Source organism: Aphelocoma coerulescens, chromosome 4 (assembly GCF_041296385.1).
Source record: "Aphelocoma coerulescens isolate FSJ_1873_10779 chromosome 4, UR_Acoe_1.0, whole genome shotgun sequence".
NCBI classification, from domain to species: domain Eukaryota; kingdom Metazoa; phylum Chordata; class Aves; order Passeriformes; family Corvidae; genus Aphelocoma; species Aphelocoma coerulescens.
The window spans coordinates 4,381,979-4,407,621 of NC_091017.1; the positions used below are offsets into that span (position 1 = coordinate 4,381,979).

Genomic DNA, 25,643 nt, shown 5'->3' on the forward strand with positions numbered 1-25,643 from the left:
TCCCTCACGTCAGGGTGCATCAGCTTTCAAAACATTTATGCTACAGCCCTGCCTTGCCCTGCTCCTGGGCAGTAGTGCAAGTGCAGTCTCTGTGTTGCTGAAAAACATTATCCAGAATTCCTTCTAAAAGCGCTATTACTTTCCTTTTATATGTTTCCTTTATATGCATAAGGTGTATTCCCAGAAAAAAAAAAATCCAAGTAACTCTAACCCTACTGAACAGCCTGTTTCAGACAAACAGCTGTTTGGATGATTCTCAAGATACTAATTTTATTTTTAAATGTTTTCAAAATCATCACCTCTTTCTTTATTAATCTATACAGTGTATCCATCAGATTCTGCCTGTACTTCCAGTCCTGCAGTTAAGACAGGGTTAGTCTGAGAACTCAATTCCTGTGTTGCTCTGTCCCTCACAGAAACCCACTCCAGAACATCTAAGAAACCGTGCACAGGAAAAATAAGGGAAACAACACAGCTCCCCACCATGAGCCTGCCCCTTCTCTCCACTTACTGGAACAATCACACTGAGCACTGTCTTTTCTGAGACTTTTGTTGTGTATCACAAAGCAAATTTTGGCAAAAAGCCATCTGCTGACCATAGTAGCTCTTCTCCCTCTCATTACTCTCTTGTCAACACACTTAAACATAATAGTAAGAACAGATATCTGTCTAATTTCTGCATTGAAAATACAGGAAAATACATAATTTAAAGTTTGCTTTTTGTTGATGATGACCATAAAGGCAACCTGACTGGAAACTGAGCCTAGCCAAGTGACCTTCCCTCCTCACTCTCCAGAATCCCTGTGCTCAGTCATCCACCACACCACCAGCTCACACTTGAGGAAGTGTGAAGCAAAAGCTCCCAAAGAAAAGTGAAGTTGATCCATCTCCACTCCAGCAAAGAACTTGCAACTATAACATTAATCTTTGCCAGAACAAGGAGGGAAAACAAAGGATAAAAGGGAAGGAACTTCTGAGAGCCTCCTAACACTCACTGTGTGTTTGCACCATTTTAACTGGGGAGACTACCTTGGCAGAAATAATAAGGGTAAAGCAAAAAAGGTTTGAAAGGTAAACAGGAAAACATTTTCCATTTCTGAATTTCAAACCTGAGCTTATTTGACTTACTGTCCATGGAAATCTTCTGTCTTTGCAGACATCTGGGATGTTGAGTGGCTCCATTGTATTCTTGACATACTGAGCATACATGTAATTGATTTTGTTTGTGTCATAGTCCCTGAAGGGATACAACATTATTATCATGTGCTTAGCACAAAAGTGAGTCATTTCATTATGCCAGGCAGGTAATAGTAGTATCTTTCTGATATCAGAAAAGGATATATAGATACAACATGGAGTTCAAATCCTGTATCCTAATCCAGCTGTCATCACAAAACTGCAGCATGGATTGGCACATGCTTTCCACCGTTTCTTTAATGTTCAACAGCATTAACACTGAACATCAAACTGAAGAAATAAACAATTCCCTACAGTTTACACAGATGAAGGATAAAGAATGAACAGCTGGGTTTATATTAAAATAAATAGAACTGTTTGAAAACAAACTGCATTCACAAATCTGATACTCTTGAAAAACCAATACTGGGTGAAATTCACATATTAGTTCAAGAGAGTGCAGCAGGTATCACTTGTGAATTTTCTGCTTCTAAGTTAATTTCAAATTTGTTCTAAAAGTAAAGGGACAATCAGTCACATGGAGGTTCTGTTATTGAAATAGAACTGTCTATACCAAATCAGGACATAAAGTATCTTTACAGAATCACTCATCTCCACTTTTTTAGCCACAATTTATTTAAGGTATTTTAATTCTCTTAGACCCTTTGCCTGCCTTGGAGAAGGACATATGTCCTAATTATAAACCTATTCCCATCAAGCTCCTGTAGTTTCCCTCCAACATGTGACTTTACTTTCGTTAACCTCCTGGTGTAAGGATGTTCCAGGATTGGAGGAGAGGAATTATTCTTTCATTATTTCGCACATACAAGGCAATGCCTCACAATTCTGAAAAACAGTCTGATTTGGGGTTTGATTCAGTGTCCTTGATTCCATAACAAGCCTGAAATTTTATATTATGTAAAATAATACTTCTCATCTAATCCATGTCATTATATTTCTGCTCTTGCCTGAAATTGTGCCCTTCAAGCATAGCAGAAGTTGTAAGTTCAATGGTTGACTCACAGTGCAGTCCTTGGCATATAATTGTGCTGTCTTATGGAGAAGAGTCTGATAGGCAAGTAAGCCTCCAAGATTTCTCTCCCTTATCAGTTATGAGAAATAATTTCCTGGTGGCCCATGCAAGCAGTTAATAACATTTTGAGTCCATTAACTAGCAACCATAAAAGGGCTAATGAGGAGGAAGGCTTCATTCTTACAGAGTAGAAGAGGACAAAAAAGGAATTTTCTTTTACATCCCGTGATCCTGTCGGGCTGTTGTACATCTGTACTTTCTGGTTGAACAGTGTCTAAAACTGTAGCACAGCTCAACAGCTTTTAGTTGCTCAAGTCACACACTTTGGACATCATTTTCAATATATGGAATTAAACTTAGTATAATAAATATTTACTGCAAAACAACATCAAAGGGGGTCAGACAATCTGTTTCCTCCCTGCACAAAATATCCCTGGTAGAGCATTTTATATACAACTGTGTCTCTTTCTGACAGTATTTGAAACAACTGGTTTTGATGACAGACAGTAATTTTCAAACTTCAATACACAATTCAGGCTAACTTTGGGAACTGTTTTGTCTGTGTATTTTAGTTCAGCTGTTTTTCTCTTTTTTTTTACTCCCAGTTGAACTCCTTAGTGGTTTCCCAAAGATGAGTGAGAGTTAGAACTTTAGGACTCTAGTCTCAATTTAGTCAGACATTTCCTTGAGTCATCTTCCTTATCTGTGAGATGAAGATCATGATTAAAATAATTGATTAAAGGCATTATTTTGGTTAGTATCTCCTAATTTGCGTATGTCTCCTCTACAACATAGTCATCCATGCTGATTTCTTTGAGATCAGTTTTAGAGCAGCTCATCTGTACATCTCCAGATCTTAGCCTTGAAATACAAATATGTTTTTAGACTGGCAAAGCGAAGAGATCAAGCCCTACTCCTGTTCTGTTCAGTGGGACCTTTTTAAGGCAAGAGAGTTGGTCTATGCCCACTTCAGGGGAAAAACTGCTCCATAAAAGTAGCAGTAATAGGGGGGATCCAGTAGAAATAAGTCTGTTACTATGAAAAGAATATTAAAAGCATAGTTTCTTCAGCATTCTCCTGGGATGAACGGAAGTCTGAATTAACTGGTTTACCTCTTGAGATTTTCAGCTGAATCTTCTAATTCCTCAGATTCCATGTGAAAGACACTAGAAAATGTATCCTGGAATACCAAGAGGATGTTTGAATACGCAGGTCTGTAAGGTTGTCATTATTTAGAATAGTATTACTCATTAAACCCTTGCTGCAGTTATCAAGACATATTCTGTACTAAAGACAAGTGTAAAATTATTTAGCTTCATTTCACATCTATCATCAAGCATACTGGATCCTACCATAAAGATATCTTTTGATAGAACTTTAAATTATCACTGAAGTGTTTTGAATCTCTACCAGTGACCCAGAGAAGAAATGCCAGTATTTCTGAGTGGTGCCAAATTTATATGTCAGCACAGAAATTCTTTAATTACACAAAGGCCAAACCTCTCATGTCAACACCCAACCTGAGCAGATGCCATGAAAGAAAAGACCGAGGTTGAAAAGACAACAGAACATATGGGAATGGAGGGAAGCCCACCCCACTCACAGGGAATAAACACTTCTGCTTTCAGACAAAATAAACATACTCACAGGACAATCTTCATCCACTATGAAGATGGTACACCTCTGCACCTGCATGAAAGATATTATAGTGGCTGCTATCTTCTTCAGGATTACTTCCAAAGACTGCTGCTCTTCAAAAATCAGGCTGGCAAGGTCAAGAAGCACCTGAAGAAAAGATCATTTGTGAGGGTTTGACTATTGTGATTTATGCAGTAATTATCATTACTAATGTCTTTGAGTCTTGTCCTCTCCCCTGAATCAGGCACGCCAATGTTTATGTCTGTGACCAAAAGTAGATTTTGGCTCTCACACAGATTGCAAGGTAACAGTCAATACTAGCCAATTTGACACTTTTTGTGGAAGAATTAAATAGCACAGTTTGCTGTCTTATGTTTTCGGTCAGAGATTTAGGCATTAATAGGTCAAATGAAACCTTAGAAATCCAGACAATACAGTTACTTGTCCTCAGGAAACCTATTTTCCTGTGGTTCATGTGTGCCTTCTCAAACCAGTGTTATTTACATTTTTTTAAGACTCCTGACACAATTATTCTCTGGTGTAATTTTAACAGATCCTAATGAACTCATGTGGTGAAAACATAATACAGTCTGCTGTATTTTGAAGCTGCTGTTGAAGGCCTTAGCTGCTCAGATGTGCTCTTTTTTTTTTGCCCCTCACAAGAAACATTAAGGCAACTTAATAAATTATCCAAATTTGTACCAATTTACCAACACTGATAATCACTTGGAAACTCAGACCTACTGGAAAAAAATTTAAAACAACTGCTGTCTAGTCTTTTCTCCAAAACATTATCACATCATATAGGTCAGGTATATTCAGCCATAAAGGCCATGGCATTAATAACCCACCATTACAAAGTTGGTTCCAAAGTAGAGCTCTAGCAATCAGAAGGAAATTCACTTTTCCCTCTGATCACTACTGAAAATATGGTTGGTGATGGTTACGGTGGTAATAGCTGAAAAGAACAGTCCGCATGACCTCTGCTATTCCATAGGGATAATCCTGCGTGTAATTTCTGGAGTGTGACACCTCTGGTTGTTTAATACATATGGTGAACCACAGGATAACTTCAGGCAATATCAAGTATATTAACATGGAATGAATTTTCTGATATCTGGCTTTACCTGCTTCGCCTAGACAGGCCATTTCTCACAGCCCAGGCTGGAATGTGCCCAGCCTCTTCCCAGTGCAGCTCCTGAGACCTTTATCACAGACACACAGCATTCAGTCACAGGGACTAAAAGCAGCCAAGGAATAACTACCACATCAGAAACAGGAAGAGGAGGCACTGACTACTTGCAAACCCTCCTAATTTCTGCATCCCTGGGACAAACCTGTTGGCCATACCTGATTGCGCCTGTTCTCGAGCAGAGACGTCTCGTACAACTGAGCGTTGTGAAGAACAATTCCACAAAATGCCAAATATGCAGCAAAATCCTGGAGACAAATGAACATCAACATCTCACAAAGATAATGTTCCACAGCATCTTCACTCTATTCAAAGATGAGCTACTGCAACATTTTGTTTTCACTCTGAAGTATTAATTGATATTTTTGTTATTTTTGGCAATCGCACATTCACGGTCTGGGTTTTTTTCAGCTACTCATAATTTCTTATTTGCTCAAGAATGCCTTCTTTTTTTAAGCTAAAATCTGAAGATCATTATCTTGGTGCAAGTAGGGTTCATCTAAAATGCAGCTTAAAGAATAAATGATTTTGCTGCAATGCATATTTTATCTAGAAAAACTGACCACAGACAACTCTCTTAGGGAATTCAATCTCTTGGGAAGTGAAAACAAAAAACTGCTATCATAGCAAACCCACAGTTTTTTCCTCATTCAGGATAGAATTAATTCTGATAGCCTGAAGATACTCAGTGTACATTTTGTTTTAAAGGGGAAGTTTTCAAAGAGAAGGGGTGAATTCTGATTCTTTTATTGCTGATTGTTAAGTCAACTTCTTCAGCCTGAGCACAGCCTGGTTTTTGCCCCACCAGTCTGAACATGAAGTCTGGAAATTTTTGGAAAGCAACTGCACTGGGAGAATTAGGGATCTATTCTACTGTCTGCTCTTCTGCTTCTCTGATATATTGTTCATAATTTATCTAAAGCTTTTTCTTTTCCTGAAAATGCTATACTGAGAAGTGACATGGTATTTAAAAGAGAATCACTCTACAAATTTTAATATTCAAATTGCGTTTGGTGGGGTTGCCACGTTAAAAATTATGTCCATTAAAAGTTTCACAATGCATTTCAGAAGAGTAAGCCTGTTTCAGAGATATGTGACAGACAACATGGTGATCCAGAAGTTAAATTGTTTCACATTTCTCATGGCCTCATAAAGAAAAAAAATCTGCAGTATTTCCAGGAATGTTTACTTTCTCAGCGATGTTTAATTTTTAATAATGTAAAAATTTCTGAGCAGCAGGAAGATTAAAAACATATCCATCCCCTTCCCCTATGAAAACAGAAGAGACTTAAACATGCAGCTTTTATACCTTTTCATCTTGTTCAGTAAAAGTGCCACCAATTCCAGATTTCTTGTTGATTGCTTGAGCCACACCAACAACCTAGTGTATTCAAAATAGAGAAATTAGTTAATTTTTAGGAGTCTGTCATTGGATTCCATTTCTAGGCATATGTATATAAGATAATAAATGATCATTACATGTGTTTGCTTGGTTGACTCTCTCAGACATAAACACTTCCTAGATTACAGGATTTCAAGACCTTAGCCTTTCCCTAATATAATTCTGTGTTTCCATTCCTTTTGAGACAAAGTATTATTAATCTGACAAAGTATATGCAAAGCTTTTAGATCCTCTTGGGTTTTTTGGCATGATTACAACAAGTGATAGAAAAAGCTGCAAAGAACTTCCTTTGTTTGAGGTCCAAGTAGTGCAAAACCAATTCGAGGTGTTAATGATGGTATCTTTTTCATCTTGCTTTTTTGGGATAAACAGTATCAGAGGAAACTCTGTGGTGTGCACATTTAAAAAGTTATATTTAACTATTAATGGTTAAAGTTGTAACTGCTAAACTGATGGAAGACATATGGTTTTATTTTTGTAATGGAAAAGAAGACAATTTACTATCTCTCAGCCTAGCATTCCCAAAATACTCATGCTGTAAGTAAGGCCATTGTTCTTTAACATGAATCACTGCCAACTGTGGGCTCAAAAAAGTCTATCTGAAATAAAGCTTCACTGTCAGCTCCATTCCATACAACCCAATTTTTCCAACAGTCAACCTCTCATTTACTTCAGTGAGGAATATTTCTCATCCAGTGAACTTCCTTTCTGCAGTAACAATGTACCACTAGCCTGTATACTTCTGTGGCAGACTTTGAATGAAAGCAAATCCCTTAACCACCTATTATGCTTTTATGTTAACCTACATGTGCAGAGGTTAATGCTTAGACCTCTTCTCATGCCACTGTCTTCTCTGGGTATTGATTTTGGGTTTTGTTATTTTTTTTCAGTTTTGATCCAGCATGAGCTAAGACAACTTCAATGAGGCCAGAGGCTTTTCACCCAAAAGGTAAGTACTTTCATGTTGGTTGTTTAAGTACATCCCCTCCGTGAAAGGAAAGCCTGCAGTGCTTAAAAAAAAAAAGCTGTAAGAAAATAATAAAAGGACCATATTAATACTGGGGAAAAAAAAGACTAATTAGGCTCTTTTCGTCAGTGCTCCAGGTTTCAGATACATTAACAAAGGCAGGTGTTCCAAGAGCAATGGTCAGTTTTAGATCTTTGATAAGGTCTTTCAATAAAGGGTTTTAACTGAAGCAGGAGGAAGTAATGAGAACAAACCTGCTAAAAATTCATGTTGGCTTGATTAGGATAAAAATTCTGTGCATATACAAACCGTCTTCTTTTTTGTTGCTGTTTCAGTGGCATTCTAAGCATCCAGACAACTTTGTATTGAGCCATTTCTTTTTCATACAAAATGAGCAGTTTAAAAAATTAAACTGGTCCAAATTCTGGCTTCATTTATATCAGTACACATTTCAGTGCACTTCTCTGAATTCCATAGAATATGGTGCAGAGACAATAATGAGAAAAACTTCAGACAGGCATTTTTTAGCCATTGGAGTCTTGCCTGCAACCAGGTAATTAGGAGAAGATGTAGGAAACTCGAGAGGATCTGCTCCTGTTACTAAAGTAATTATGTAATTAGGACAAAAGTCAATCATGTGGTAGCATTTGGGGCCATGGAGAACATAGGCCTGCATTTTAGAGAATACTAAGCACAATATGAAACCCAAATCCCCATTGTTATAACTTATTCTAAACAAATCAGACATAACAATAGGCCTGAGCCATGATCTCCAGCTGGGAGTTATGCTTGCACCAGCAGAAAAACTGAATCAAAGGTGACCAACTGCTCTGGGCTCAGCTACACAGGGAACTAAAAAAGCTTAAGATATTACTCTGGACTGAAGAAAACTAAGGCTAAGGAAAAGACTGATGTAATTAGGGCCTGCTTATGCTTTGACACCTGTGAGTGTATGGCCTAATCACTTAAGTAAGCAGCGTACTGTGGAGTGCTACACACTCCTTTTCCTGAGCTTTCCCCCAGCTGGACTAGGCAGGTGGGATTACAGAACACAGTGTATCTAGAGGAGTCCTCTGCAGTTCCCAACAAGAGCCTTCTTCCAGGTTTGCTGTATTGAAAGAGCCTAAGGGGTGAGCAGAAGGAAATTCCCCTTGGATCAGAAACCAAGTACTTTGCTATTTTCTGTTCAGATCACATAATGCAGACATACACCATAAAGACAAAAATCATTTCTGATGATGGAATTGTCCCCTTACTTTCCCTAAGTCCCAAAGAAGATCAAACCTTCCATCAGTTGCTGAGTCAATATCCACACATGTTTTACCACATCTGAACACAGCTTTCCTGACTGTATTCTTGCTGGTAACACTGGTGATCTTCCAGTGCTTGTTCTTTAACCTTTCTTTTCTGTCTGTGCTACTTCTCCAATTTAATAAATCCTGATCCACATTACAAGGAGAGATTTCTTCTAATTATCAGAGAACTTAATTTTTACTATTTTATTGCAATAGCTGAGTCCTGCCTCTAAAAGTAGCAGGCTACCTTGAGTACCCACTAGGTGATGGCTGATGACTTCAATGCTGATGACTGTGCTCTGGATTTCATCTGGATTGTTTCATGCTGCAATTTTTTGCACATTAGAATCACAGGCCTAACTCTGTGAAAGCTGTTCCAGCTCTACAGGCAGCTGGTGCCTTTTTTAGTAGGTTCTTACTTTAGCTGACTTAGAACTGTAATTAATTTTGCTTCTTAAGGAGATAAATTTTTTATTTACTTTGCTGGCACCTGAAGAAATATTACATTAAAGCCAAAGAATGGTAACAGAAAATGGGAAACTTGACATTTTTGATAAGAGAGCATACCCACTTCAGAAGACAAAGTGGTTAACTTACTTTGCTCTCCTGGTCTTGTAGAGGTTTGGTTCAAGCTTGTAAAATTATCCTGCAGGGACAGAACTGTATTTACAGACTTTCATTTTTTATCAACAAAAACTTCACATCCTCTTCTATCATTGATGCCAGCAGTAGCCTCCACGCTTTGCAGCCGTCTAGCTACTATAATGTGTGTCTCAGCATAGCTAAAAATCCATCCAAGAAGCAAATTACTGATCTCCACAATCCTGCATCAAGACTGCTGCTGGAACTGAGGGAGTTTGTTCAAAGACAGCTTGGCTAGACCTGCTCTATCCTGCAATGATTGGGATGTGTGATATCTGAAGGGGAGAAAATTACTCAGCTGGCTAACTGTGACATGCCCAGTCCAATTTTACACAATAAAATTCATCAGGGTATTTTCAAAGGCTGGTGTAAAGAGTAGCACCCCTGATTTGTTTGGAAGAGCTCCCCACTGACAGGAGATAGGGCCCAGTAAACAACAAGCCAAACTGAGTGAGCGCTGCCAGGAAAAAAACCCAACATTTCGCTAGCCTGTTACTAGGAAATTCAATCTTATTTACAGCCTGGGAGAGAGGTCTCAGTTAATTCAGCTAAAAGCTCATATGAGAAAGTCCTACAGATTTTAGTAGAAATTAAACTGAGATTGACTTTTATGCAAATTATTATGCACAGCTCAAACAGAAGAGAATGCAACAATAACAGAAAACTGTGTCATTCTTGGAGATGTTGTATGGTAGCTGTGGTGGCTCTGTGCTTCAGAGATCATCCATTCTGCATGTATTCCAGACCTGTTGGAGAGCTGTAGAGTCTTCCATCAGCTCTGGAGAGCTCCACAAGTTTGTTTAAGCTAAGGAATGGAGTAAGGACTTCTATTCCCTATCCAGTCCTGTCAAAATGACTTTGTTTACAAGTGTCTACAAAACCATTTGGAGACATTTGAGGTTATAATTATTTGCAACAACTTCTGTAATGCTTTTCCTGGGTCTCTGAATCCAAGACCAAACAACACCAGAAGAATGTGCCACTGCATTTACTGACTTTACAGGAGCTCTAGGAAGCAAATCAGTACCATTTGGAGCTTCTGAAGAATTAGAGGCTTGAGGACACACCAGGAATGAGAAGCTTCTTTTTGAGATACACAGTGCTGAACTGCCCCACACTTGGGCCTTCTGCCAGCAGTGGTAAGGCCCTGATTTCTGAAAAGCCCCATAGCACTGGAATGGTTCAGGTGAACAGCTACAGCTAAAGCCTCGTGCCAGCAGTGCCAGTTTCCTCCTGCACAAGAAATGACCCGGGTAACTCTGTGGTACAAACTGGGCAATAGTAACTTTTCATCACTTCTATACTACTGAGGATAAAAATTCAGTGTGTTTTGAAGGTTTTGCTGTGTCCTCTGATGCACATCAATAATCCAAGCAGCACGTCTTACCTACTTATGTCTAGATAACTGTATACAGTTCTCTGCTCTTACAGAAGAATCACCAGAAAAGCTGATCTTACAGGACACGATCAGCAGAGTTTTCTGCATCTGAAATGCAATGTACCTGTGCCATTTGTGTCAGCAAGAATAGGTTGAGCAGGGGATTAACAAAAGGTTTTTTAGTATTAAGTTGATGTAATTCCATTCTTCATGTGCGTCTGTGCAAAGGTAAAGCCCTCTTACTGCACTGCAGTGTGTCTCGTTACTAACTCCTGGGTCCTGTGAGCTCTTCTGTGAATCCAATTGTTTTCTTTTCATTTATGGAATTTCTTACTAGCTGTTATTTTTTAAATGAGACTTTGGTTTCTCACATACCTTGTGGAAATATAGACAAATGTGAAAAACATCTACTGGAAAAATCTCCGTACTTCAGCAGGCCCAGAGGATTTAGTAATCAGCATGAGATTTTCCTCCTCTCAATTACTGATTCTTTTGTTTTAAAAAAACAGCACTAATACTAAACAAACAAACAGAAAGCCCCAGTTGCTCCTCTTTCTCAGTGTTGCTTCTTGGATGACTTCCAGAATCATCTTTTCACTGTGATTGCTGACATCCTGGGCTAAGACAGCATTCATGAGCCTCAGTATTTCTAGAGGGGCTTTGGGATTTTTAAATTTTATCTATTTATTATTTTAATAGGGAGGAGCCAGTATTCTGGTTTTGTTGTTTGGGGGATTTTTAAACAGAAAAAGCAGCAGAATGCAAATGGAAAATTAAGGACTGATTCACTGACTCCAGCGTCTCTCCAAAAACATGTCAGTCATTTGTTACAGCAAGAATGAGAAATACCTTCTGGTAGAGACTGTAAAACTCTGAAAAAAATTAGGAACTGCCATCCTTTCCCGTAAGAAATCCTACAGTTCAGCACCTTCAAATTATTGCCTATGAGTCTAACACTCCTCAAACTTCAGGTTGGCTGAACTTGTCAAAATAAACAAATTCCTGCTTCATTTCCGCTTGCTGATGCACTCAGAAGGAGGAAGCTGGCTGAAGACACGGCCCATTGCAGGTTTATTCAGCCCTTAAGTCATGGTGGACTGGACAAACAGACTGCAGCTCTTATTCCTTCCCCCACCCACCACCAGGACCTGGTGAGAAGTGAGCACTTCCACACTCTCCAGGCCAGCAGGGCTTTGTAGCTCATTTCTGTTCCCAGTTCCATGGAGCATATCATCTTTTTCCATCTGACAAAAAGAAAATGGCATGGCTTGGGTAAAATTGGAAGCCTTGCATCAGCCTCACATGGACCACTGGTCCCTGACAGCTCTTCACACAGCATCTGCTTTGCTCATCCACTGGCCCAGGGCCAGCAGTGGCTGCTGCCAGGTAGAAAGGGGAAGACTTTTAAGCAGGAGTGGGAGAGGAAAGGATCAAGTGCTGTCCTTGGAAGACTGGAACAAAATAATTTAAGCTAAAATTTTCAGTACGTAAAGAAAGGAAATACTGGCTGATCATCTGGGTCAGCTAGAGTAAGATTCAATAAACAAGTTAATGCATGAGTTTAATCAATTCACATAATTTAAAAAAAAAGGTTCAGTGCAGTAGAAGTCAAGGTGACACTCCACAAGAGGAGTGAAAGATGGAGGAGCAGAAAAAAGAAGGTATGATGTCTTCAAATCAATCTTGGCAACATTTCTTTTTGGGATTTTGAGCTGTCTGGAAGCAAAATATAAATGTTCTGAAAAATAAATGAATTCCAGGAGAGAAAAATCTCCATTTCAAAGCTCTGACACACTGTGTGGAGAGCCTTACATTTTGTGAGTATTCTAAGAAGTGGTGATGTGGCTGAAGGCCATCAGGATCAAAGAAAATCCAGCCATACTTTCCTTACTCCCTAAGACAAAGAGGGCATCACATCTTTTCCCCATTCACTAGCTTTCATGGACTTTACTGAATTCACTCTTCAAATACTCAGGGCAAGAAGATGTTGTTAGCCTGTAATAAGAACTCTTCCTACTGCAATAGCATGAGACAGGATGAGAGAACTCCCATGAGAAGCAGCATGGACAGGAAATATGGACAAGAGTTCAGTGAGCAGATTAACATTGTTTCAAATTAGGAGTGATTTAAGTTATGACTTGAGGATGACTTTTCTGAATCACATCAACACCATGTGTTTTTCAATGCCTGATGTCAAACACTTAGCTCATAAGTAATAAATTAGGAACCATGATGAGTTAAGAGAGTGTAAAAATAATCAGGTTTTTCGACAATGATAAAAACGAGTTTGTGCCCTCTGAATTAAACAATATAGATACAGGCTAAGCTGAAGTACAGTAGCTTAATCACAATTTGAGATAGACCAGTAAGTGTGCAGAGAACTTTAATGCTGACAGATACTGAGTACAGGAAGCAGAACCAGCACTTCTAGAGTTAAATACATATATTCTACTGCTGCATCTGGGATTAAACTCTTCCTGACAGTTCCCTTTGGCTTACATTACTGAACTAGATAAGATAAAATTACAGTCTAAACAAACGTAAGCAGCCTTTAAAAAAAAAAAAAAGGATGGTTTTATACTGGAAGATGATGACTGCCAGCTAAGGAAAGTTCAAAGCATCAGCATGACTGGAAATAGTATTCCATGAAGTGATCCCAAGATTGCAACTTACCTCTTCCCTGTGATTCTTTATTGGCATACAGAGAATGCTCTGAGTCTTATACCCTGTGATCTGGTCAACTTCTGCATTGAATCTTGGATCCTGATACAAGAAAAAATAAAATTATTAGACTACTAGCCTAAAGACCAGTTCTTTTTCTTCCTTGGCTTATAGATTAAGAGAAGTTTAATATTTGATTTGACTGTTACCCAGGATAACAAAGGTTCTATTACTAGCCAATAATTACATAAAGTCGTTACTATTGGTGTATTAACAACAAAAAAGCATTTGTGTGGAACATGAGTGCCAGTAGAAGACAACTGCCATAAAGAACAAAGAACCCAAACCCTAGGAGAAGCCTTTTTTTTGACCCTAGACCATCATTATAATAAAATGCTGATGGATTAACCATCCCCAGTTTAACTTTTTTCAAGAAATTACAGAAATAAACTGAGAGAGATGTGCCCACAGAGGAACACTGTTTCGTGAATGTGGTTAGTGGTTTTGCTTTTATCAGATTTCTTGTTTCATTTATTCACCTCAATATTGAACTCCGAATAATCACCTCAATAGAACTCTGATTTTTTCAGTCCTTGCTTCGTGTTTCTGTATGCACATGTGTCTATAGTACGTATACTATAACCAAAACCATGGTGTCAGGTTTGCATCTTGACCACTTTAAGTCAATATGGCTCCAAATATGGGCACTAAAATAGCAACATTCCAGCAGCTGCTAATGTGGCTTCTTTTTTCAAGAACTGCTGAAGACAAATTTCCTTGGCTTACCTCATAGGCATTCTTGATGTTGAGAGGCTGCCCTGTGGCTGCCACGTGACCCACAATGCCCTTGTTCCACTCCAGGCGAATGCAGTTGTTGGAAGCTTCTTCCAGGGTGGATCCTTCTGCCACGTCAAACAGCCTGCTCATGAGAAACTTCTCATTCGAGCTGTCCTCACATACCAGGAACAGGGAATAGCGATCGGCTGCAATCAGCTCGTGGATGTGTAGGAAGATCTTATGGCAAAGCGCTGTGACATCTAAGTGACTAGAAATATCTTTGACAAGTTCTAATAGTCTTGAACACTGATCCCCTGCACTGGTCTCAATCCTTGGAGATTGCAGAGGCATCTGTTCCTTCTTGTCAGAGCCAGAGAGGAAGCTCACTGCTCCTACCGAGTCCTTGACAAAAATAGGCCTTAAGGGTCTGTCAAATTCAGAAGCAGAGATTTTCCTCGCTGGTGTCCCAGAGTTGGTGGTCTCAGCACAAGCAGGCTGGTGACAGGCACAGGCTTCACTCTGGGACTTGGTTCCCTCCTTGCAGACTGGGATGGTGTGAACTCTCTCAGCAAACCATGCATTAACCATTTCTCTGTAAAACAAAACCAAAAATACAGTGAATGATGCGAACTGAAAATCCTCTAACGCACAATGGAAGCTGACACTGTGAAGAGGATAACTAAACCTTTTCACACAGAGGACGTTGAAGCACCTTTAGGCTCTTCTGTATCAATATTCTCCAATTTTACGCAGCACTTAGCCCAGATTAAGCACTAACATTTTCTGCCCCATAAAAAAGAAGGTATTTTTGCCTAGAGGAAATTATGAATAGAGCAGAGGAGGACCACTTACACTGTGGCTTTCAGAACGAAGATCAGAAGTTTACACCATAATTTTGTGACTGAAAAGTTCCACTCCTTCCCATTCCATTTCTGTACAAGACACATATATATTCATATGAAGACAAAACTTTCTGTTTCTAACCTCTAAAAAGATAATTTTGAACTTTAATTCTCTCTGTCAATCACCTGAAGCCCTTCCTATTTTTCTGTTGCCAATATAATGTTTTTAAGTAAGCTTCCCCTGCCCTCCAAGTTAATAAAAAATGCTGGTTGGACTCAAAGCATAAAAGTTTTGTTTAAAAACTGTCAAGGAAACATGAATATTTCCAATTCAACCCCCTTCAAAATAGTGAAAGAACAGACTGTTTTCATGCATCTCCCCTATTTCCTTTCCTTGCAGATGACACTCATTGTCTAACTCAACCCCAAATACTGAATAACCCTAAAATTGTATTTTTAAGAGCTCATCACCAATTAAAAAATACCATGCATCTCCAGTATTTAACCATGTTTCTCAAATTAACTTAGTATTAGGAGGCCAGTCCTAATAATATCCTCACTAAATACAGCATATTGTCATAACATTAATATACTTTTTTTATCACTATAATATTTTCTTGTTCAAAATCGGAGGGGTTTTTGTTCGGGTTTCTTTTTTCTTTTATTTGGTTGGATTTTTTTATACACAGGGCTTTTTATTTCACTTTCTCAGCATTGATGACTCCTCACAGCACATGCCCTACTCTCAGAAGAAATGGGGTTTTGCTGTATTACATAACATATGAGCCTAGGAACAGCAAAAATCCTATTAACAAGTCTGATCTTTTGGAAACCTTTCATGGTGGTCATGTTTTAAATTTGGGATATTTTTTATTTTTTCAGCAGACCACAGGAATTCTGAGAGTGAAGCTGAATGAAACCATGGAACTGAGTCAGGTTAGTCAGCCACTGATCAGTTACATGCATTGGTGTACGTTACATACGAAAAGCACTGTACAACAATCTTATTTTCCTGACAGCACAATTTATCTTTGTTGTAGGATGCAATACTGCAAGCACAATTAACCATTAATTCAAAGCAAAGTGATCAATTAAAATCTAAAGTCCAACAATATTATTTTTAATAGCAAGCCATTCACAAAAGTAAACTTATTTGACTTCTGTTAGGAAGGTTTGAAAGAGTTTTTTCAATCACATATCCTGTGGAGACCTCAACTGTAGGCAAACATACTATAGAAAGTTGAAGTATTAAAAACTAACAATGATTGTTCTTTATTAAAGCAGTAATGCCTATTTTTTGTGGAGTTACTTTATCCAAGTGTTTCTTGCAGTGAAGCAAAGAACAATTAATATATTATTAGAAATTTGACTTTAAGAATATTACTTTACAGTACTTAAACAGGATAAACATTACATGTGGGGACTGTGACCATTTATTTGTGCAATGCATAATATGATTTGCATAGGACAGTGTCACATTTGCAAAAGCTGTTTCAGTGAGAGTCAAAATAAGAAGATAGCATTTGGAATTTTCATTTATTTAACTGAATGTGAAAGAATAAAAATTTTTGATTAAAATGACCAAAAATATCCTTAAGAAAATTAAAAAGCTAAAGATACAAAAATCGGTATGTAAATACAGTACAATCTCTAAAATCAGTGCTGGTAACTCTTGTCAGCACATGTGTTATATAGGAGTCCTTTTTGTTTTACTCTGATCTCCTCAAAATAAAAAATTACGTGGAAATTTTAGCTTCTCCAAAACAAAACTACCATCTAGAACTAAGGCTGCAGAAAAGAACCTGCAAATGCCAGCTGGATGCCTTTAAACCTCAGACACAAGAAGGTAGGTATAGAATGACTGATAGTTTTAAAGAAGATTGGTGGTTTGACCCAGATTCATGTGTGTGCTGACTTGATTTCTGAGCACTGAGGACTGGCATTAATGGAAGGTAAGATCAAAAAGTCACAGTAATAACATAGTACCAGATGGAGGGTGTTCTCCAACAAATGATGAGGCCCAGAAGCTGTGTAATTGAAAATGCACAGGCATGAGCCTGTACTGTTGTTGGGCAACAGCAATTTGCAGAGCAATCTGATTCCCTGCTTACTTACTCCTAAGGAAAGGAGAATATAAAAAGCTATCATTTTCCCTTCTCCTGATTTACACTGAATTTTCATGCATGGATGTGTTGATACAAGACGCAAGGCAGAGAAATAATCCTGTACCCTTCATGCATAAAGCAAAAGCTGAAGCAGAAATTTGATCAGTTGAAACCTGTCATTTTATTTATTCTGCAGTGCTGTGTTATGATTTCCCCAGGCCTTAATGGTGTAGGAGTAGCAATCAGTAAGAACAATGTACTCTGAATTCTAATACCTGTTCTCAAACAAGTGGCCGTGAGATTATTAATTTTTTACCCTCTTGCTTTTTTACTGTGTAAAATAAGCATACATTTCTTATGAAGGTTATTGAGGGATGTGGACCATAGCTGTAAAACCTTTCACATGAAAGGAATTAAGTCTAACAAGAACTGACTACTTGTTGGGTATCTGCACTCTTTATGAAGCACTTAAACATTGAACAGAACAGAACTATATGTGGAGCTGCATAATTATGAATTAGTAAGATATTCTTGTCCTTTAATGTCTCTTGGATGATGGTTCAGTAACTTGCCAACATAGTGTGTGATTCTCAGAAAGCTCTTTAGATTAACAACAAACCCTTAACTAAACTGGTTAAGGCATCGTTTTCAACTTCAAACCATTTAAGCATTTTACTTTGAGCAACAGGAAAGCCATTCAAATTCAACTGGAAAAAGAACAGTGTTCAGTGACCTTTACCAAATGCCTCTTCTAACAAGGAAACTATTTAGCTCCTTTTACTCACCCAGTTACACGGGTGGAAGAACCAGCATTTCGCATGAGCTGACGTATTCTAACTCTATTTAAAATCTCTCAGTGTCTTGACATTAATTTGCTTGTTGACACTCAGTCCTATTTAACAATGCATGACAAGAAGGGTATTATGACCAACACAAGTACTCTCACAGCACAGAATTAGCTCGGCAGATATCTGACACCAGACATGTCCTGAGCCACAAGTGAGGTTCCTGGAAATTAGCAATGAGTGCCATGTACAATTAAGATGTCATTTTGAAAGGACTGCAGGAAGAAACAAACACTTGTGACTATTCATATGAACAGTCTTCAGGAAGCATTGGCATTGTCAAGAGCTGACTGTAAGGACAAGACCTGGCTGTAGTTTAGAAGTTGCAGGAGCAGATACGGATCCATAGTGATCCATGCAGACAGTTAAACTTGGCGCAGTGTCTCTATCCCCCCGTGGCAATCACTGCATGTTGAGGAGTTACAGCATCCATTCCTCATGACCTGCATGCCTCCTTTACTGCAATATGATCCTTTAATTTGAACCTTCACTCAAGAAAGCTGTAATTTATCCCAGAGTTCATGAACAGGAATAGTAGAATATGAAGTAACCATTTTTTAGTCCTTTCTATCAGCCAAATCCAGTCTTTCCTCTATAAAACATGACAGTAGTGACAGCTGAATTTGGCTGGTGACTTCATCAGCAGATGACAAAATTGGAGAGAAATCTTGAAGAGATAGTGCTAAGAAGGGGATAAAAATGCAATGGCAGGCAAAACATTGAAGAAAAAAAACTGGCATGATCCTTCCCTCTATCACTGCTTATATACAAGCACACATAATCTGCAGTCCACGAGACCTTTGCGTGCTCCAGGGGAATTAAGAAAGACTCTTTGGCCCCAATTTGTTACACGCTGCACAGAAGGTAGACCTGTCCCTACAGCATGAAGTTTTCAGTATTTATAGGCAATAAAAATACAAAATCGTGATGAAAGATGGTTGAGAAAACACAGGCAACATGTCTTGAGCCAGGTCATGAAGGAGGGCACAAGCAGAGCTGAAGAGAACCTTGCTGTATTTCCTGTGCCGTATGCATCAAATCACACTGACACAACACTAATCACTATTCTACTCATACACTGGGAATATTAAATAATTTATTGTACCCATCTTTGCTTCATTGTGATTATCTTCAAAGTACACAGCAGACTTCTCAAAAAGAACCCCAACCCAGTGAAGATATTTAAATATTAACAGCCAGATTGTGATTGTCTTGTTTACACGTATATAACCACGATGCCTATGTAAGAACACACCAATGTGACCATTCAGCACAATTGCTTGGCACCTTTGGAGAAAATGTGCAAAAAACAGAATGCAAAGGTAACACTGAGATGCAACAGTGACAGTAAAAACTGTATGTTACTTATCTTGCACAAAAAATGCATAACACTTGCAGTTCTATAACAGAACACAGCGATAAGTTTTCAGTGAAACAGCAAATAATTCCCCGTTTTCTCTGTTGCTCACAAACCGTTCATATATACAATGTGTAATGTTTTAGAAGTTGCATGATCTGTTCTGCTAATTTTTCATTCAAACCAGCAGTTACTGATAACACACTTCAGGAGAGGGATTACAAACTTGCCAGCTAGAAAAAGCCAGCTTTCAAGTGTCTGAATTCCTGTGGCCTAATCCTGCCAGTGTTGAAATCAACAATATTTCAAGCTAAACTTCATAACTATTTTCTCAATTGCCTTCCATAAAATAACCACTAGATGTCTTCGAATTTCTCTCCAGCATCTTGACATAATTTAGGCATGGAAATCATTTAAAGCATTAGCAAAAACTCTAAAACTATTACGTTTTAGCAAATGAGTTTGAAATGCAAAGCCATTTAGATATTACACTTGCCTTCCCATTTTCTTTCTAGCACATCCTATTTCATAATCACATTCTAAGTGGTTTTGTCTCTTTCCTAGCAGTGGAAAGATTTAAATAAATGGTATAAGGCCTCACTAGATGGAAACAGTAAACTGACAGAAGTGTTTTCAAACTGACTAAAAGAGTAGATTGACAAAAACAATAGTTGTTTTTTCTTAAACCCTTCCCAATTATAGTTGGCGGAGATGCCATTTCTCACAGTGGTAGGCAAGCAGTTCTGGAATATGAAGTATGACAGTGCCAGTTTTTTATCACAACTTGGTCAAATATATTAGCATACATTTAGCTTTAAACATTTCAAGTGGCACAAATGACTTCTGTTTGAATACAGTTCTTAATTTAGAACATGAATTCTTGATTCAAACTATGCTCATGAGAGACTGAAATAACTTTTTAGAATGATGAAATTTTAATCTTGTCTAAATGCTCTTTTTTTTTTTTTTTAATAGAAGGCAGAGGTTGCTTTATTATTTGTAGCAAAAGTACTCAAATTGGAAAACTAACACTGACAGGCTATTCTTGGCTATTTTCAGGTTTTCTTTAATAACCTAAATGCAAGCTTCACTTTTTACAAGAATCCTTTCCTCCACAGAAGAGACTTTCTATTTGCACTATAAAGAAAGACAGAATAAATCCTCAGGGATTAAAGTTCAAATTCTAAAATATGACCTTTATTTCTCCTCTATATGTTTGCTTCTTGCTCCAAGTTCAAAAAAAAAAAAAAAAAAAAAATTAGGTACCAAATGATTTTGTTGTGGAAAGCAATACCAGTACTTTTAGTGAAAGATGGATTAAGAGGTTAGGTCACACCTGCTTGGAGACCTCACCTAAGCTTTCGGCACAACTTCAGTTCCCCTTAAATTCCTAAACCAGGGGCTAAATATGACTTAAGTGGTGCAGAGGCTCTGGGACGGCTCTCTCTGCTGGGGTGAGCTCTCCATAATGAACAAATAAGTGGGAAAAGATATATCTTTTACTAAGCAAATATATTTTGTGGCTATATTTTCAGTGCCAGACCCAATGTGAAATCACAACCATTGTGTTATCCACGAGGGCTATTTGAGATGGGCTTCTTTTCTGGCACTTTGCAAATAGCTCCTTTTGTATTTAAAACCTTTTTTTTAATATAGTTTTCTTCAAGTAAATCATATAAATGAGGAAGTATTCCATGTAAATTTATGTATGTTTCTTTGCCAGTAAGGAAGAGAAATACTTCTGTACTGTGGTTTTATTAATTGTATTTTTTCCACGACAAAACCAAAATGCTTTAATGGGGAAAATGATAATAGGTGGTAGCATATTAATTCGAGTCAAGAATGTATTGCCTAAATCCTCCTCACAAGAGGATTCTGCAGCAGATACCTAACACAGAACTTGCATGAACCTCTACAATTTAGAAATCAAAGAAATATTGAACTTTCTTGAGTCTTCTGCAGTGGCAATATATGCCTCAGCTCCACTTTTCTCCCCAGTTGCCAGAAATTTGACCCTGTTCTCTAAAATCTACCCAGTTACAGCCAAAAAACCACCCAACAATGGAAATGAGATTTCAATGCCTATTGGCATTATCAAAACTATACTGTAATATGGTAATAGTTACCCTGAAACAGAAGGAGGCAAAAAGGGACGTTAACTGTCAGAGTACTTCACCCCATCTTACTTTCTACCCATCCTCTAAGGTTTACCAGTGTATTTTAATTAATGTATTGTGCAAACCTGTTTGTTTCTTTATCACCTAGGGCAAGCAGAACTGAGTAAAAGCATATTCTCCTTGTAGCCTCTCACAGTTTCTGCTAACTAGTTCATCTTCACACCAAAAATTCTGTGTAGGACTTCAGTTTAGAGCTTTGGGGGAATTTAAGATGTAAATTGCTAGTAAGTGGTTTCTTATCGTTTCTCAAATGACAGTTTCTTCAGTCTACAGTAATTGCTGTTTAAGAGATTGTTTCCAAAATACTCCACCACACACCTCACTTCATTTCCAACAACAAATGCCAGAAGTACTCAATCATGTTTACAACTTGATGAATACGGGTAACATTCCTTACCTTCCTGAATGCTTTTTGCATCAGTAGTTAAAAATATTTTGGGATGATCTTAAAACTTTGCTGTTATCAAGAAAGGCATAAGGAAGGATATGGATACATTATTTATAAGTGGCATAACTATGAACATCATTACTCCAACAAGAAAACTTTCCAAGATTTCACAGAAATTGATTTTTTTTTTCCTGTACTCAGTTCTCAGAAAAGCTCAGTAAACATCCAATAAAACCAAGAAGGTGGGAGAAAATACTCTGATCCCCTGCATTGACACCACTGCTTCCTGTGGTTTTCAAGCCATGGTCCCAAGAATCAGTGGGTCTGCAGCCCTCTTGTAAATGCTTCACACTGGGTAACTTAGAAAAGCAAGCACCCTTTCAGCATATGCACAGGATTCTATGCCCCCAGTGGAAAGCTATTGAATCAATCATGGAAGTTCAAAGCCCACTGTCCACTTACCAAGGTCATGTTAGGAGTGCATATGGCTCATACCTGTGCATTTTTAGGATTATTACTTTTTTTTGTATGCAACACCTTGCAAAGAAAAACATAGGCCACAGCACATTTCAGTGCAGAAAACCTCCAATAGCTCTTTGAAAATCAGAATTTTCATTCAATTACAAAAAAATTAAGCACACATGCATTCCCAATGCAGAGAATGCATACGACACATAATATTTATGAGATTCAACTTCAGATAGCTGGCTCAAACTGAACAACGTTTTTAAAAGTCCTCTAGACAGAGACTGGAAGGCAAATGTCCTGAGTAATGTAGTACTGCAGGCAGCACATTACAGATTGATTGTCCACCAGCCATCAAGAAGAAAAAAAAAACCCAAACAACTGTGCTTGAGTTTTTTGAAAGTAATGAATGTAATTGATATATTCAGGTAATGCAATATCTGAATTTTAGCACAGTTTCCCAGTAAACACCAGTTCCGGAATCCTCAGTGAAGCACTGTGAAATACCATGCTGTTAAGGACATTTATTTTTCCAAATACAACCCCACCTTAATTAATTTGTAAATATTTCTCAAACCTGCTAATAAGCCAAGATGTACTTATAACAAAATCTTATTTCCCCTGAAAGGCGCACAAGATTTGGGTCAATAATTTGTTTTCGTCACACCATACATTTAGGGAATCAGACAAATACTGCCTGTAACAATGCAGCTACCTCTAATCGAGAGAAATTTTACTTTGGCTGTTTTGGCAGTCTTCTGAGTGCAAAGAGCACTAAGAGAGAATCACTCCTGTATTTTTAAAAGTAGGGACAAACAGGAAGTCAGAAATACAGAAATATTCTACAGTGGGTTGAAATAAGTGCCATGTTTGAGCATGACAATGCATGGCTTGTTTTTTTAAAAGAACGTAAAAAGATAAAACTTCAGGAAGACAAAAAGGGTAATGAATTTAGCCATAAATGTGACAAAAAAAACCCCCAAAAACCTGCAGACTACACCTTTATAGCATCTAGTTAGAACAACTATAGTTGTAGAAACAAAGAATTGCCGTACTTGAAAATGTTTCTGCTTCTGGGAAGCCAGAATATGATAGGCAATTTGAAATCATTGGAAGGGGAAAAACAACAAGAGCTGGGAAAAAAAAAAAGCTTAAATTTTGTCAGAGCTTGGCATTTAGAAACTCATGACCCTTAGGTGTGCAGTACCAAACTCCAGCCAGAAGTTTTGTCAGCCAGCACAGTCTCACTGAGTGAACCAAATTCATCTCGTCCCCGAGTGTGCTGGTGACACACTTCCCATTTGTTGTGCTGCACTTTGATCATCCTGGAACAGCACTTCATGGATAACAGCTATTTATATTGTCCCCACATAGCACTCGTCTCCCTGGGACGAAATAAAGTAATAAATAAGTGATTCCATACCTTCCTACTCATGATATCCCAGTTTGTTCACCTACTCAAAGGAGGAAGGATTTAAAGTAGAATTGTAGCCTCGCACTGCACAGGTGGAATTCAATCAATGCAGTGTTATCAGAGAATATCCATAAAGCCAGCCCAGCCTGGAAAGAGGCCGGGATGTGGCCTTCCTGGAGACACTACCAACCTCGAGGCATTGCAGATCAAAATATGAGGTGTAAGCCTTTGGAATATGTTCATCTTGTACAACACGTTGTAGGGCAGAGACGAATGCAGGTGCACACTTGTTAAGCAGACCTGCAGCCCTTCTCCCCAAGAATCCAGAACATGGACTGGGGAACACAGTGACTTCAACAGTTGTCACTTTATGAACAAATTGTGAATAGAAAGAAACATGTTTTAAAGTGCCACCTTGCCAGAAAATACAATTTTTATTTAAACCATGACAACAGATAACTGATACCAAACTGCCCTATGCAAACTGGATCAGGGGGCAACTGTTCAATTATATGAGATAAGGACCCTAACCCCATACTTTAAAAAATGTGCAGGTGTAACACCACACAAAGCATACATATTATAAGTATTATTTAGACACCTAATTAAAACTTCTTTGTGTGTGGAAATTACTGACGGAACTACCATATAAAACACTGAGGGAATTAATTAATTGGAGAAAAAAATAAATGAACTATTCAACACTCATTATAAAATTGTTAAATTAGGTTCTAACTCAAAGCTCATTAATATGAGTGGAAACAGCTGGTATGATACAGTCATAAATGATGGAGCTGGTGATCTTTTCCTATTCCTATGTAGAAATATTTGAGAAACAGATACAGAAACTATCCACTAGCAATTGTGCCTCACAATGTGCAGCTGAATATGCCTCTGTGCTCCGCAAGATACTAAATTAACTAACTTCTTGGTCTATTGCTTTCAGGATGTGTAAGAACTCTGGTATATTATAAAACAAAAGAAAATGAGAAGCAGTAAATTCTGATTAGAAGAGAGTTGAAACTAGCTCAAGGAACACTGCTTTACTTGAGGGAGTAAATATAATGCTAAGTAGCAAAACATTAACATCATAGTCTTTGTTCAATGTTAGCTGCTCTGCAAAGATTCAGCTAAAACAAAGCATGGTATTAGATGTTACAGTTTTCTCTTTTCAAGCTCTAAATAACACTACCAAGTGAAGCATTAAACCTCTTTACAAAGTACAGCAGTTCTTTCAAACTACTTAGCTCTACATGCTATCATCTTTGAACCAACATACAGTCAAGTAATTTGTCGTTTGTCTTTTCAAATACAAACTTACACATAAAATAGGTATTCCTTATTATATATAGTTTTCTATTTATACAATAAGGACTAAAAACATTCCATGCAAGACAGCAGAGAAGAGAGTTTTGAGACAATTGCAGTGTTTTCATCATTTCAAAAACATCACAGAATTGTTGCCAAGCGAGGACTCAAAAGTCAACAGTTTTCCTGCAAACCCATCTCTAACTGCAGAGGCATCGCCATCACGGAGACTCGACTGAATTGTATTTTCTGAACTACTGCCTCTTTCAGAATGGTACAAACACAAAACTGTGCCTCAGCATGAAAAAAAAAAAGTCTAACCAAACCTGCCCATGGGGAAAACAAATCTGACACAGTGGTTACTATTAATTAGCATTCCTATTTGTCCAATACTACATCCAGTTTCCAAAGGAAGTGTGACAGGCTGAACTAGGAAAATGCTACTTCTCAAAGCTGCTAACACCCTATTTCCTGGGCAAACAAGCTGCCCTTCAGTGCCACACCATGCACTAGTGTTCTGGAGAGCATCGGTTAACTACTTCCATCTATACATCCTGCACCTATGCACAGCCTTAAAAAAA

The 25,643-nt window shown here is 38.1% G+C and overlaps 2 protein-coding genes across 9 annotated transcripts in view; one reads left to right on the plus strand and one right to left on the minus strand.

Moving 5' to 3' along the window:
- Positions 1–25,643, plus strand: part of RPL7L1 (ribosomal protein L7 like 1) — a 142,789-nt gene that overhangs the window by 31,941 nt on the left and 85,205 nt on the right. Inside the window, exons 3-4 of the mRNA XM_069012574.1 lie at positions 7,332–7,390; positions 15,886–15,939. The gene's annotated coding sequence lies outside the window, so the exon portion shown is untranslated. The remainder of the gene's footprint in view (positions 1–7,331; positions 7,391–15,885; positions 15,940–25,643) is intronic.
- PDE5A (phosphodiesterase 5A) overlaps positions 1–25,643 on the minus strand; it is a 106,166-nt gene that overhangs the window by 24,015 nt on the left and 56,508 nt on the right. For all 8 annotated transcript variants that reach the window (XM_069012567.1, XM_069012566.1, XM_069012569.1 and 5 more), the window contains 7 exons: positions 14,171–14,753; positions 13,397–13,486; positions 6,349–6,420; positions 5,198–5,287; positions 3,857–3,994; positions 3,322–3,389; positions 1,129–1,237 (listed from right to left, as the gene is read on the minus strand). In XM_069012567.1, coding sequence (XP_068868668.1) covers positions 1,129–1,237; positions 3,322–3,389; positions 3,857–3,994; positions 5,198–5,287; positions 6,349–6,420; positions 13,397–13,486; positions 14,171–14,753 — 1,150 coding nt within the window. The remainder of the gene's footprint in view (positions 1–1,128; positions 1,238–3,321; positions 3,390–3,856; positions 3,995–5,197; positions 5,288–6,348; positions 6,421–13,396; positions 13,487–14,170; positions 14,754–25,643) is intronic.